Source organism: Myotis brandtii, unplaced genomic scaffold (assembly GCF_000412655.1).
Source record: "Myotis brandtii unplaced genomic scaffold, ASM41265v1 scaffold32, whole genome shotgun sequence".
NCBI lineage: Eukaryota > Metazoa > Chordata > Mammalia > Chiroptera > Vespertilionidae > Myotis > Myotis brandtii.
Genome location: NW_005362269.1, coordinates 4676122 through 4690890, shown reverse-complemented (window position 1 = coordinate 4690890; position 14769 = coordinate 4676122). Strand labels below are relative to the sequence as shown.

General features: G+C 42.6%; 1 protein-coding gene across 1 annotated transcript in view; it reads left to right on the top strand.

The window, feature by feature from the left end:
* Positions 1–14769, top strand: part of GEMIN5 (gem (nuclear organelle) associated protein 5) — a gene marked incomplete at its 5' end in the record, with an annotated part of 39532 nt that overhangs the window by 17166 nt on the left and 7597 nt on the right. Inside the window, 11 exons of the mRNA XM_005870528.2 lie at positions 35–216; positions 887–1026; positions 2213–2384; positions 3253–3483; positions 4879–4992; positions 5554–5679; positions 7353–7451; positions 7849–7986; positions 9381–9528; positions 13507–13626; positions 14108–14318. Coding sequence (XP_005870590.2) covers positions 35–216; positions 887–1026; positions 2213–2384; positions 3253–3483; positions 4879–4992; positions 5554–5679; positions 7353–7451; positions 7849–7986; positions 9381–9528; positions 13507–13626; positions 14108–14318 — 1681 coding nt within the window. The remainder of the gene's footprint in view (positions 1–34; positions 217–886; positions 1027–2212; positions 2385–3252; positions 3484–4878; positions 4993–5553; positions 5680–7352; positions 7452–7848; positions 7987–9380; positions 9529–13506; positions 13627–14107; positions 14319–14769) is intronic.

Genomic DNA, 14769 nt, shown 5'->3' with positions numbered 1-14769 from the left:
CATCTTCCATGTCTTGATGTGTTTCTTATTTCAGATCAATAGAAATATTTCAGGTTCCCAACTTGAAACTGATCTGCACCATCCAGCAGCATCACAAGCTCGTGAATACCATCAGCTGGCATCATGAGCATAGCAGCCAGCCAGAGCTGAGCTATCTGATGGCCTCCGGGTCCAACAATGCCGTCATTTATGTGCACAACCTGAAGGCTGTCATAGGTAACTGGTTTCTTCTATACTGGGGGTGCGATCCTCTGTTCAGCTACTTTCCATTCCAGTCTCTATACCTTTTTACTATTAAAATAAATGTTATTCTTATTTTTTTCTGTTTGCAAAAGTAATATATTCATCTTATTTAAAATAAGAAAAATTTCAAATATGACATATATGGTAACTAAGAAAATAAAGTTCCTCCCGTAATATCATCCCTCAATAATAATCCATGTTATCAGTTTGCTGAGTGTTTTCTCCAGTTTTTTTGTTTTGTTTTGTTAATCCTCACCGGAGGATATTTTTCCCATTAATTTTTAGAGAGAGTGGAAGGGAAGGAGGTAGAGGAGAGAGAGAGCGCGCACAAGAAAGAAACATCGATGTGAGAGACACATTGATTGGTTGCCTTCCAACTGGGGCTAAGGATTGAACCCGCCACCCTTCAGTCGCCGGCTGACGCTCTAACCACTGAACCATAGTGGCCAGGGCTTCTCCAGATTTTTTAAAGAATGGTTATTGCCAAGTGGCTCTCCAAAAAGACTGTTCCAGTTTATACCACCTTCCTGTAGTGTTTGAGTACTTTACACACAACGCACATCCCATTCACGTTTCACTGCATCCTACTCTCACAACCCTGTGAGGTAGCTTTTTTTATCCTCATTTTCCCCTCGCCTTGTAGAGAGCAATCCTGAATCTCCAGTGACCATTACAGAGCCCTACCGGACCCTCTCAGGGCACACAGCCAAGATTACCAGTCTGGCGTGGAGCCCACACCATGATGGAAGGCTGGTATCTGCTTCTTATGATGGCACAGCTCAGGTACTGTTGCGTCTCTGGGAGTGGGTTCCTCACTGCGTACTCTAATGTAAACTTTTTCCTCTTTTCCCCAGTTGTGTGCGTTTCCCTTCCCTCACTGTTACCTTCTACAGAGAGGGATTTTCTGAGTTCTAGGAGGCATCTTAGTTTTATTCCAGGCCCTTCACGGGCTATGATTGGGTTGTTGTTTTTTACTTAGGTGAAAAGGAAAGTATTAATAGAAACTAGCTAAACTCTGATTTTAAGATTTCATTCTAACTTATCACTGTCAGTATGATGGACTTATAAATTGATGTGAAAAACAATTTTTAATAATAAAATGGTAAGTCAGAAATCTCCAAGTTCTAAAAAGTAAAGATGAGCTGCCAAGCCTGAACTATGAGGTAGGAGTTTCAGGTATCAGAACCAGAACAGACTGGGAACTGGAGGGCAGTATCTGTGGTGGATGTCTATCTCATGCGACAGTAGGGGGTGTGCAGAAGGCAGCCAATCAGTGATTCTCTGTCATCATTGATGTTTCTGTTTCTCTCTCCCTCTCCCTTCCTCTCTGAAATAAATTTTTAAAGAAAGAAGCAGGTAGGACACTAATCAGTTGCCCAGGTACTTGGGGACAAAAGAATCACCTGTGAGAAGTTAGAACCCCAAGTATGCACACACGTGCAGGGTAGGCTGAGTTAGAATTCTCTTTATAAATAACTAGAGGCCTGGTGCATGAAATTCATGCATGGGTAGGGTCCCTAGACCCAGGGCCGATCTGTGGGGTGGCTGACAGGGTAATCGGGGCCCCCGCTCGCACCCGCCTTGGCTGGCCTGGCACTGCCGCTTGCGGCACAGTCAGGGCCTGCAGGCTGGGGGCAGCTTCTGCACTGAGTGTCTGCCCCCTGGTGGTCAGTGCATGTCATAGCAACTGGTCATTCTGCCATTTGGTTGATTTGCATATTAGGGTTTTATATAGATAAGATATACAGTACTACTCCAGGATGGTGAAATCCGTAGGCCACCGTTAGAAGCTCGCTCAAAATCACCCCCACAGGAAATAGCACTCTCTGAAATTGAACTCTTAAGAGGAAATTACAAATCACAAGAGGAAATAAGTGTGCACAGATCTTTAAAATATTATTTTTCTTATCCACCAGAATAATAGAATAACCAGAAATTGCCTATTCTGTTATGTGATTTTTGGCTTTAGGTGTGGGATGCCCTCCAGGAAGAGCCTCTATGCAATTTCCGAGGACATCGAGGTCGGCTGCTTTGCGTGGCATGGTCCCCCTTGGATCCAGACTGCATCTACTCAGGGGCAGATGACTTCTGTGTGTACAAATGGCTCGCTTCCATGCAAGAACATTCCCGGCCTCCCCAAGGTCAGTCAGAGCTTGGAGCCCAGAAATGCTTGCCTTCTTCCCTGTCTCCCTTTCTCAGTAACTGAGTTGATCAGGGGCAAGCGAGGAAGACATTCACACAGGGCAGCTGCAACCGTGTGGCAGGGCTTTGGAGCCTATGCAAGGAAGGCAGCCCTGGGGAGCCTGAGGACAGCACCCAAACAGTAACGAGTATTCCTGGCACCCAGGTCTTGATTTCTAAATACTGGAGGTCATGTTTCAATTCAGTCAGGGCACGTGCCCAGGTTCTGGGCTCAATCCCCAGTAGGGGGTGTTACGGAGGTAGCTGATCAATGATTCTCTCTCATTATTGATGTTTCTATCTCTCCCTCTCTCTTCCTCTCTGAAATCAATAAAAATATATTTAAAAAAATAAAAAGCCCTTTAAAAAAACGTTTGAAGTCAGAAGAAATCCGAGCCTGTTCCAAGCTGAAGGAAACTAGAGCCATAACAAGCAAGTACAGTGTGGGTGCCTTTTGCTGTAAGAGCCATGCTTGGTAAAACTAGTGAAACCTGACTAAAATGTGTGGAGTAGATGGTAGGAGTGTGTCAGTGTTAATTTCCTGATTTGAATGGTTGTGCTGTGATGATGGAAGAGAATGTCCACGGTTGTGGGATACACACACTGAAGTATTCAGGGTTAATTGACCATAGTATTTCTGATTTAATGACATCCCAAAAGGGTTTGGTTAACATTTGGATAATGTAACTAAACATTCATTGTGGAGGAAGGGAGAGGGTAAGAATGCTATCCAAAAAGGGGAATGAGGGTCTGGAGATGATCTCCTAGGGTGCTTTTAACCAGCAATAAATACATATATATATTTTTCTTTTTTTGCTATTCCTCTAGGCAAGAAAAGTATTGAATTAGAGAAAAAAAGGCTCTCTCAACCTAAGCCAAAGCCCAAGAAGAAGAAAAAGCTCACCTCGCGAGTGTCTGTCAAGCAGGAGCTGTACGATGGGAATGAAGAAGAGAGCATCAGGGAGAGTGCGGGGCCTGTTGAGAATGGCAGCGTGTCCGACCAGGAGGGAGAAGAGGAAGCCCGGGAGCCAGAGTTACCCTGTGGTGTCGCCTCCGTAGGTATGTGCCCGAGTCCCATGTCACCCACTCTCTAGGACCAAAGAGTCGTGACCAGAAACTTCTCTGCCTCTGACCTACCTGGTTTCCCAACTCCTTAACTTGGGTGGTATTTTTGGTGCTTTTGGAAATTACATTAGGTTTGTCAAAGGGCATCTTTAAGCCTCTAAACACCTTTGAAGTGTTAGAGGGGATTTAGTGGATGATTGGGGTGGAAATAGCGAAGTTCTGTAGAGAAACTTCTCCCCAGCTTGGGCAGGTAAGCCTGTGGGACAAAGCAGAGCCAGGGAGTATTTACATAGAAACTTACATGGGAACAGTTCTGACAATTGACATCGGCATCCACATGTATTGAAAGAAACCACTGTCGGATACAAATGTCTGACCTATAAGCTACCACCGCTCTGGGAACTTGAAAGCTTTCACTCTTCCTACTTGTTTCCACCTGGTGGTGTTTTCCTAAAAAAATTTATGAATGATGATGATGTTCTTTCAGTCTGTTAAACTATAGTGACAGCTCTCAGATTTCTTACAAAACTGCTTTTCTGGGCTCCATCACTAATTTCTAATAAAGCAGTCTTCCACAGATATTGACGGGAAGAAAGGTCAAGGGATATAATTTTAACCCTTTAATTCTTTTATATATTTACCTTCAAGTTCTAGAGCCTGTTACCTGTTGAAATGAATGACTAAATAGCAAAAAATATAAATAGAAGCTGTGAATCGTGTTTAACTCTAAAACAGTATTTTGATGTGAAAGCATTAAAGTGGCTAAAATATATGGTACAAAGTCATCCCTGACCCTCTCCATCCCAAGGCTTGGCTGTTGGACCTGTGGTTTGGGTAAATAAAGAACTAAAAGTGTAATGGATTTATTTTTTAGGTTCATCAAAATACCTTTTTATTACAAAATGACTGCACAAGAAACATCCTTTACCCCTGTAGATCAGCAGCTTGTTTTGTTTTAAGTTCATGGTTGTGGTAGGCTCAGGATTGTGACTCCATATCACATACCTGAATCTTTTCTATTAGTAAAGTTGTTCCTTATTTGTGTAATTAAATATGCAATTAGTACTTTGTTATCTAAATATGTAATATCCTTTGTCACCTGAGCAAAGTTTGGGAACTTTTGAGCCTATGGTGTAAAGTTGTGGAAGCTAGAAGCTTATAACTTTTCCTTAGATTAATTAGTCAAAGTTAGAAGCAATAAACTTAGAAAATTCTGGAACACAGTGTGTGAGCTGAGAAAGCGAAACCACCCATGCTGCCTTTGCAAAGTATTTGGTCTCACATTTTGGGTAATAGATAAAATGCACTGTTAAGTCTGGTATAGTTCTTAATTTTCAAAAAGAACTGGATTCTGCATTGTTCTCATCCAAACTTTTTTTCTTGATGTAGTTTCTAGAGAACCAGTTATATGCCCTCCACTTTCCTTAGGCTTGGAAAAGCCAAAAGTCATCGTTAATAATAAAGTCACTTTACTGAAAAAGGAACCACCTAAAGACAAGCCAGGTTGGTATTTACTAATTAAAATACTTTGTTAAAGCATCCTCAATCAAATGTCCCATGCAACTGGAAACTCAGAAGTGTGGGGTTTTAGTTGTTGCTTTTAACTTTTAAACACTTGTAAGTGTTTTGATTATATCTCAATCTTGAGTCATGCTTATTGATTGATTGATTATTGATTTGAGAGAGAGAGAGAGAAACATCGATCATGCCTCCCTTCCGCGTGCAGTGACTGGGAATTGAACCCAACCACCTTTTGGTGCACGGGATGACGCTCCAACTAACTGAGCCACACCAGCCAGGAAGGATCATACTTTCTAAAACATTTTTAGTACTTGATGAAGTGTCGTTTTGCAGTTGATACTGCTTCACACATATTCACAGGGTCATGTTTGTGTGCTGTGAACACTGCCTCGAGCTAATGTAATTTGAAAGCTTCTTTATAATAGTAGGGACTTTCTTTGCCCAGCGGTATCCTCCAGTAGGTTACATTCACACAACTGGGCATTCAGTTGGTGTTTCTGATCTGCTGTTCTTCAGACAGCCTGTACTTCTGTTACCTTTCAGAAGCCTTAGTAATCAAGAAGCGAAAAGCCCGTTCCATGCTTCCACTGAGCACAAGCCTGGACCACAGGTCCAAAGAGGAGCTTCATCAGGACTGTTTGGTACTAGCGACTGCAAAACACTTCAAAGGTACAAAAATACACTTCCTTGGCCCATCCGTGGTCTTCTGGGAACTGGCACAGAGAGGCACTTATTTATTTGTTGAATGAATGTGTAAACAAATACCCGAAATTGTGTGTATTTCTATATTCTTTTCCATTCTTCCCTCCCCCACACCCCATTGCCAAGCTCCCTTTCCTGACCCTAACCCTAACCCTAATCCTAACCACTGTCAACACTCCCCAGTGCTCTGCTTTTATTATAATAAGTCAAACTAGAGGCCCAGTGCGTGAAATTCATGCACTGGGGGGAAGGGGGGGATCCCTCAGCTTGGCCTACGCCCTGCAGTTCAGGAGGAGCCCTCGGGGGATGTCCAACTGACAGCTTAGGCCTGCTTCTTGTCCACAGTCAGACATCCTTAGCGCTGCCCTGGAGGTGGGAGAGGCTCCTGCCACTGCCGCTGCGCTCACCAACTGTGAGCCCGGCTTCTGGCTGAGCGGCACTCCCCCTGGTGGTCAGTGTGCGTCGTAGTGACCGGTCATTCCGCCGTTCGGTCGATTTGCATATTAGCCTTTTATTATATAGGATTGTTACCAGCCATCTCTGTGCTAGAATTGGTATGATGGCTTAAATATCTCAGCATGAATGAACAGCATCTTCACGTAGAAACAAAATTATTTGCTTATTGGAAATATCACAATATGGCAGTTCCTTTAAGAAAAATTAATGGAAGTTTTTTACAGAGTATTTTTTGGTTTTAATTTTCCAAAGCCTCATCTAATGCCTTTTATTTTGATATTGCAGCAGTTGTATATTTTTAATTTTTAATTTTACATGTTAAAAAGGAATGCACAGCATAAATAGAAAGTAAATCTGTCTCCCACCTCTAACACCCACTCCTCCATTTCTCCCCAAGCCCACATCACTATCATTTTGTCTCCCTGTAGAGATATTTTATGCTCTTATTATATACATAGCCCCCATTTTGGAACTTTATGATGATTTCTTATAACTTACACAATTAACCATATAGTTTGTTTTATTTTGATTGTTTTAAATATATTTTTATTGATTTCAGAGAGGAAGGGAGAGGGAGAGAGAGATTGAAACATCAATGATGAGAGAGAATCATTGATCGGCTGCCTCCTGCACGTCCCCTCCTGGGGATCGAGCTCGCAACCTGGGCATGTACCCTTGACTGGAACCAAACCCGGGACAAATGCTCTGTCCACTAAGCCAAACCAGCTAGGGCTTAACCATATAGTTTTACATTATTTCCCTTATTGGGAAATTACTCAGTTGACTTCTTTAAAAACAGAGAATGAATACTGAATTCCTTTGTGGTAGATCCTGGTGATCATTAAGGGCATTTCTTCACTTGATAGTTTTTTTGTTTTTATTGCATTTAAATACATATGAAATTTTGGGTTGGTTTTTTACATTACTTCCCCCCCACACACACCCCAATCTTTCTTTGAGCAATCTATAAACTAAATTGTCTCATTGGATTGGCCCAAGCTGAGTTTCACACACTGTATATATTTTCCTATTTTGCTACCTTTGTCTCTGTTAGGGTAAACAAGGGCATAGGACTCTTTCTCAGGGTCTGGGCATAACATTCGGAAGTATTTAGGCAGAAAACAGTAACCTGAGTAATCACTTCATCTGATTTTTTTTTTTTTTTTTTGGTCTTTTTGAATTAGCAGAGCTAAATGAGGATGTGTCTGCCGATCTTGAGGAAAGATTTCACCTGGGGCTGTTCACAGACAGGGCTACCCTGTACAGAATGATGGAGGTTGAAGGTGAGGCACATTCAATCAACACAGTTCCCTCCAGCTTTATGATTCCCTAATGCTTTGCACACACCTCTTTTATGGCTACCATCCTGGGGCCTTGTCATGGTTAGTTTTACATGCCAACTAACTAGGTTTTGAGCTCCCCAGTTTGCATACTTACAGATCCCTTGCTTCTGTCCTAAGACCCTAAACATAACATACAATGCTCACTCTGAGTGACTGAGTAAAAGTGAATGGGTGGACAAGTGACTGAGTGAACACTCTGGGAGGTGACTTCCCCATCAGCGAGTGACTGCATATTCTAGGAGTTTGTTGCTCCTTTATCCTGCCTTTCTTTTTGTAGAAGTTTATGTAGACAGATGTTTCTGAAACAGCTTCCAAACATTATTTCTCTTCCATATAGGAAAGGGTCACTTGGAAAATGGCCACCCTGAGTTATATCACCAGCTTATGCTTTGGAAAGGAGACCTAAAAGGTGTTCTCCAGACGGCAGCGGACAGAGGGGAGCTGACAGACAATCTCGTGGCTATGGCGCCCGTGGGTATGTTCTTTACAACTAATGCTCTGTCCTCTCTAGGATGCCCACTAAAGATGGATAGTGTCTTGAAGGATAATTTGGCTATTTCTAATAAATTTAAAATGCATATCCCCCTTGACTCAGCCGTTCTAATTGTAGGAATTGAACTGTACGCACACGTACAACATGATAAATATTCATGGACTATTGTTGCAGCATTATTTGTAATAGCAAAAGATCGCAACAACCTCTGTGTCCATCAGAGAGACTGGTTACATCTGTACAATAGAAACTCCTACAGATACCAAAAGAATGAGGCAGCTCTGTGCATTCTAATATGGAACAGAACTCCAGAGTATAGTAAGTGAAAAGCAAGGTGTAGATGCGCAAAAGAATATTTAATACTCTGTCATTTATATTTATACATGTGTGGTTTTGTATTCATAGACTATATTTCCAAAGGTTTCAAAAGAAACTAGTAATAATGGTTATCTCTGAGGAAAGGATTGGACGATATAGATGGGAAGATGCTAGGATATCAAGGAAACCTTTTATGCCATGCCCAGCTTTTTAGCTTTTTATTCAATACTAGAGGCCCAGTGCACGGATTCATGCACCAGTGGGGTTCCTTGGCCTGGCCTGCAGGGATTGGGCCGAAACCAGCAGTCTGACATCCCCTGAGGCGTCCCGGAGTGCGAGAGGGCACTCTGCAAAGTTGTTGTCACTGGGCAGCTCCTACATTTACACTGAGTGTCTGCCCCCTTGTGGTCAGTGCACATCATAGCTACCAGCCAGTTGGCCGGTCGCTTAGGCTTTTACATATAGAGATGCGATCTGGCCTGCAGGGATTGGGCCGAAACCAGCAGTCTGACATCCCCTGAGGCGTCCCGGAGTGCGAGAGGGCACTCTGCAAAGTTGTTGTCACTGGGCAGCTCCTACATTTACATTGAGTGTCTGCCCCCTTGTGGTCAGTGCACATCATAGCTACCAGCCAGTTGGCCAGTCGCTTAGGCTTTTATATATAGAGATGCGACACCACACACACAGAGTGTACATAAGTGTATCATGGATTTCACAAACTGAATACACCCTTGTAACCAGCACCCATATCAAGAAACATAACATTGCTTGCACCCTTCTCTCATGCTCTATTTCCATCAGTATCCACACACCCCAACAAGAGTAACCACTACCCTGACTTCCATACTTTTGGTACCTTTTTAGTTTTGTGTTATTACATAATCAAAGAAACAATTTATGTGGGTGTGGGGAGGAGTAGGTGAAGCAAATGATCTATAGTGGTGATTGAATTATCTAAATTTTCTACTTAATACAGTAACAAAAGGCATTTTCAACCCTTATGTACATGCTTTTCCTTAAACTTGCTTCTTATTTAACTACTTTTTTTTTTTTTTAAGCTGGCTACCATGTGTGGCTGTGGGCTGTAGAAGCTTTTGCCAAACAGTTGTGTTTTCAGGAACAGTATGTAAAGGCTGCCTCTCACCTACTTTCTATTCACAAAGTGTATGAAGCTGTGGAGCTGCTCAAGTCACACCATTTCTACAGGTCTGTATAATCCTACAGTTGAACGAATAGTTGGACATACCGTGAAATTAATCTACTTAACAGCTTTAGCATAAAACCTTTACAGTAATTAAACATGTGAAACATACAGAAATATATGTATACTAGCTTAACAAACATCAATGCACCTACCACCTATACTTAACAAATGTTAACTTTTACCAAAATACGCCACTGATCTTTTTAAACTTTACTTTTGTAAGCTTCTTTACTTTGTTACTTTAACACAAATAGAGAAGACAGCGTAAGACAAATGAACAGCTTAATGGATTATTAAAAGAGGAACTCCCTTCTTTAGCTCCATATATGAAGAGACGGAATCTCCCAGACACCCCAAAAGCTCTCCATATGCCCCAGTTGTTGTTGTTTTTTAAGTATAATATTTAAGATTTAGTTGAATTGCTCTTCCCCAATTCTGTCCTCATCCCTTCTCTAGAAGTAACCAGTTTCCTGAGATTGGTATAAATCTTTCCTGTCCAGGTCATGCTGCTTAACAACAGGGGAGACATTCATGCTCATTAGGCAATTTCATCATTTTGTGAACATCAAGTTCATGTACACAAACCTAGATGGTATAGCCTACTACACATCTACTAGGCTATATGGTATAGCCTAGGCTACAAACCTGTATAGCACATTACTATACAAAACATGAGATTAAATCAAGCACATAAAATAGTGTAATCAAGAGATGAGGTAAGCACTTTTTTTATAAGTAGAAAGAGTACACTAAAGTAATAATAAGAAGTACAGTAAATACATAAACCAGTAACAGTCATTTGTTATCATTATCAAGTATTATGTACTGCACGTGACTGTATGTGCTATACTTTAAACAACTGGCAGTGCAGGTTTGTTTACACCAGCATCACCACAATCGTGAGTAATGCATTGCACTGTGACTATAATGGCTATAGTGTCACTAGGCAATTATAGTCCTTATGGGACCACCATCATATATCCAGTCCATCATTGACTAAAACATCATAATGGGGCACAAGACTACATATATAAGTGCCAGCGAACAAAAAGAGCAAAATCTTTCTTATAGACAGCATATAGTTGGATCTTGTTTTTTTATCAAGTCAGATAGTCTCTTCCTTAAATTGGAATGTTTAGCCATTTACATTTAATATAAGTATTGGTATGATTGATTTAAATCTACCATCTTGCTATTTGTGCTGTCTGTTTTTTCTTCATTTTCTCCTGCTTTTTTTTTTTTTTTTTGATCAACTGAATATTGTTTGTTTTTATCCCTAACTAGGGGGCCCGGTGCATGAATTCGTGCACAAGTGGGGGGGGGGTCCCTCGGCCTGGCCTGTGGGATCGGGCCGAAACCGGCTCTTCAACATCCCCTGAGGGGTCGCAGATTTCGAGAGGGCGCAGGCCAGGCCAAGGGACCCCACCAGTGCACGATCATGGCTGTGGAGGGACGCAGGAGGTTCGCCAGCTGGGTAGGGACCGTGGGAGGGCTCCAGGGCGTGTCCGGCCTGTCTCACTAAGTCCTGCTCAGCTGGACCCCAGCAGCAGGCTAACCTACCAGTCATAGCATCTGCCCCCTGGTGGTCAGTGCATGTCATAGCGAACAGTTGAGCAGCCTTAGTATATCATTAGCACATTACACTTTCATTGGTTGAATGGATGACTGGACACTTAGCATATTAGGCTTTTATTATATAGGATACTGGCTTATTAGTTATTCTAGAGCCCCGGTGCACGAAATTTGTGCACTATCGGGAGGGGGGGGTCCCCCAGCCTGGCCTGCACCCTCTCACAATGTGGGAGCCCCATGATCAATCGCCCCAAAGAGGTAGGCCCCGCCCACCCACCTGGGGCTCCTCAATGGATTGCCCCAAAGAGGTAGGCTGGAGCCGCGGGACACCTGGCCTTGCCACGCGGAGCCATAGGACCTGCCTCCACACGGTGCACGCAGCATCAAGCCCCCGCCCACCCGCGCACACCCACTGAGCACGCAGCCGCCTGGTGATCGCTTAGTATGGCGTGAGGGCGTCACTGCCACATAGGCTTTTATTAATAGGATTCCTTTGTTGTTTTTTAATGATTACCCAAGGGTTTAGGATGAGCATTTTTAATTTATGATAGTTTACCTTTAAATAATATACCACTTCTTACAAGTACCATATTTCTTTCCTTCCTCCTACTCTTTCTGCTGTTGAAACGTTTTTTAATCATTTTTAAACATTTGTTTACATTTACCCACATACTTATTTCCAGCACTTTTCATCCTTTTATGTAGATCTGAGTTTCCAGTTGCTGTCAATTCCTTCTTCACCTAAAGAACTTCACCTTTTTTCTGTCGTGTGGTTCTGCTGGTGACAGATTCCATCCACTGCTTCTGTCTTTCAGTACTTCAAAAGTTGTCTTTCTTTTGGCTTGCATTGTTTTTGACATGACTCTTCTGCATTTATTCTTTTTTTTTATTTACTGAGGTAACTGATAAATAACATTATATAAATTTCAACTATACAACTTCAAATACCACATCCATTATGTACTCAAGTTTCTTGCATTACCATATATTTGACCCATTTTGCCCTCTTCATCCTCCCCTTATCTTTGTTATATAGGAACTATGTATTTTTTCTCTATTTTCAGTACTTTCTCCATCACTGATTTTTAGCCATTTGATATGATGGCTTTGGTGAGACGTCTGTTTATCCTCTTTGTTTTTCTTCCTTTAGAGCAGTGATGGCGAACCTATGACATGCGTGTCAGAGGTGACACGCGAACTCATTTTTTTGGTTGATTTTTCTTTATTAAATGGCATTTAAATATATAAAATAAACATCAAAAATATAAGTCATTGTTTTACTATGGTTGCAAATATCAAAAAATTTCTATATGTGACACGGCATCAGAGTTAAGTTAGGGCTTTTCAAAATGCTGACACGCCGAGCTCAAAAGGTTCGCCATCACTGCTTTAGAGTGTTGAACTCTGTTTTGGCAAGCAGTAAAGTTGCTTGTGGATCAGCTTAATCTTTTCATGGCTTGTTTTGAAGCTTTTCTTAGGACAGGTTAAAGAAATCCATACTCTGGAATTAGTTTGTCCTCCTACCTTCTGGTGTCTTTACTGAATGCCTCATATGTTCAATAAATCAGAACTTTCATGTCTGGCTGGTCAAAACTCAAAAGTCCCCAAGCCCTGAGTAAGCTCAGGGATTTATTCCCTGACTGTTCTTTGTCCTGCCTTAAGGAGGTTCCCATACATGCATGGCTTTGGGTTTAGCCAAAGACTCAATAAGATCCCTAAGGGAAGTTCTGGAGCTCTTTCTCTGGACAGCTTCTTCCTTCCCCTTAAGTTCCAGTTGTTTCATCTCTTCTAACTCATTTTCCTGCTTCATCAAGAACATAGACCTTTCTCTTTTTAAACCGCAAGGGTTACTACCTTGATTCTTGCTCAGATGCCAGCAGTTTTAAGTTCCAGTTGTTTCATCTCTTCTAACTCATTTTTCCTGCTTCATCAAGAACATGGACCTTTCTCTTTTTAAACCACAAGGGTTACTACCTTGATTCTTGCTCAGATGTCAGCAGTTATTCTCCATTGCTCTTGCACAATCAGTGCAAATGTCAACACAGCGAGAAAAGGCAAATAACCTCTAAGCATCATTATTACAACAGGTGGAGTTTTGTTTGTTTTTTAGAGTTTAGAATAAAAGTGAGTTTGTTAGTGAAGCAAGCAGTGAGACAGAGTAAGGCCACTCCACAGGCAGACCATCCACCCGAAAGGGCCTTGGGGACCCCAGGAATCTGCTGACCTGGGAGAAGAATTGAGCGCAGCATGTGGTTTTAGCTTCCTGTGTATGCAGGAACTTCGTTTTTTATAAGAAGTAGGAACACCACCAAGGGGATGGTTTGTCCTATCTTGCAGCCCCTCCTAGGGGCCCCTCACCGAGAAGCCTTTTCTTTTCAGATTGGCTAATTATCTGTTCTTGCCTCTAGGGAGGCTATTGCAGTTGCCAAGGCCCGACTGCGCCCTGAGGACCCGATCCTGAAGGACCTGTACCTCAGCTGGGGAGCCATCCTTGAAAAAGACGGTCATTACGCTGTAGCTGCTAAATGGTAAGTCTGGGGGAGACAGGAGTGCACCAGACCTACAAGAGCAGACTGAGAGTGATCAGCTTAGAGGTGGAGGTCAAGTGTCTAGAAAACAAAAAAGCATATGTGTATTAAACCAGCTTGGTAAGACACATCAAGATCTACCTCCTTGGTAGGTATGTATATCACCCTAACTATTCAAGAAACCCCAGTAGCAGTAAGAAATCTCTTTTAGGGACATCTTGCACCATCAAATAAGAAAAATGGGAGAGAATGACTCCTTTGCTTGGGTTCAATTCAGCAAGTATTGAGATTCTTTTATGTCCTTGACCCATATAATGCTGTATCTCCTCTGCTGGCTGGACTCGGCTGAGAGCCAGCGACAGTGGCTACCTAGGACCACAGGAAGGCACAGGGGCAAGGAAAAGCCCACAGAAATGATTTGACCCTCTGAGAGGAATAGGAGATCTGTTTATGACACTTTGCGTTTTGTTTTGTGTTATAGCTATTTAGGGGCTGCTTCCGCTTATGATGCAGCTAAAGTTTTGGCCAAAAAGGGGGATGCAGCATCGCTTAAAACGGCCGCGGAGTTGGCTTCCATCGTGGGAGAGGATGAGTTGTCTGCTTCCCTGGCTCTCAGATGTGCCCAAGAGCTGCTTCTGGCCAGGAACTGGGTGGGAGCCCAGGAAGCCCTGCAGCTCCATGAAAGTCTGAAGGTCAGTCTGTTATTGCATCTTCTGATATTTAAGGAGAAAGGGCCCCAAATCCTTTTCTCATCAAACTCCGGGTGAACAACCCAGTTACACAAACTGTACTAATTTGGCAGGTGTCCTGGACATACCATCCCACTGACGTACCCTGGCCTGTCAGTTGCCATATGCAAAGTAGGAGATAACGTGGTCATTCACAGTAATTCCCATTGCGTATCAGTTTGTGTACAACATCCACAAATAGACTAGTCAGCTGAGCCCCTGCCTGGCTGGCAGCCTAGTAGTTGTTTGTTGACGTCATCAGCACATCAGTGAAGAGGGGGGTCTCGGAAGAGGAAGAGGGATTGGCTCCAACAGAAATGATGGTGCTCTGCCTGTGGCACCCTCTTCAGCTGCATGCCATAAGAAACTGTGAGACTGAAACCTTTGGGTAAATGTTTTGTGCCCATGTGGTTAA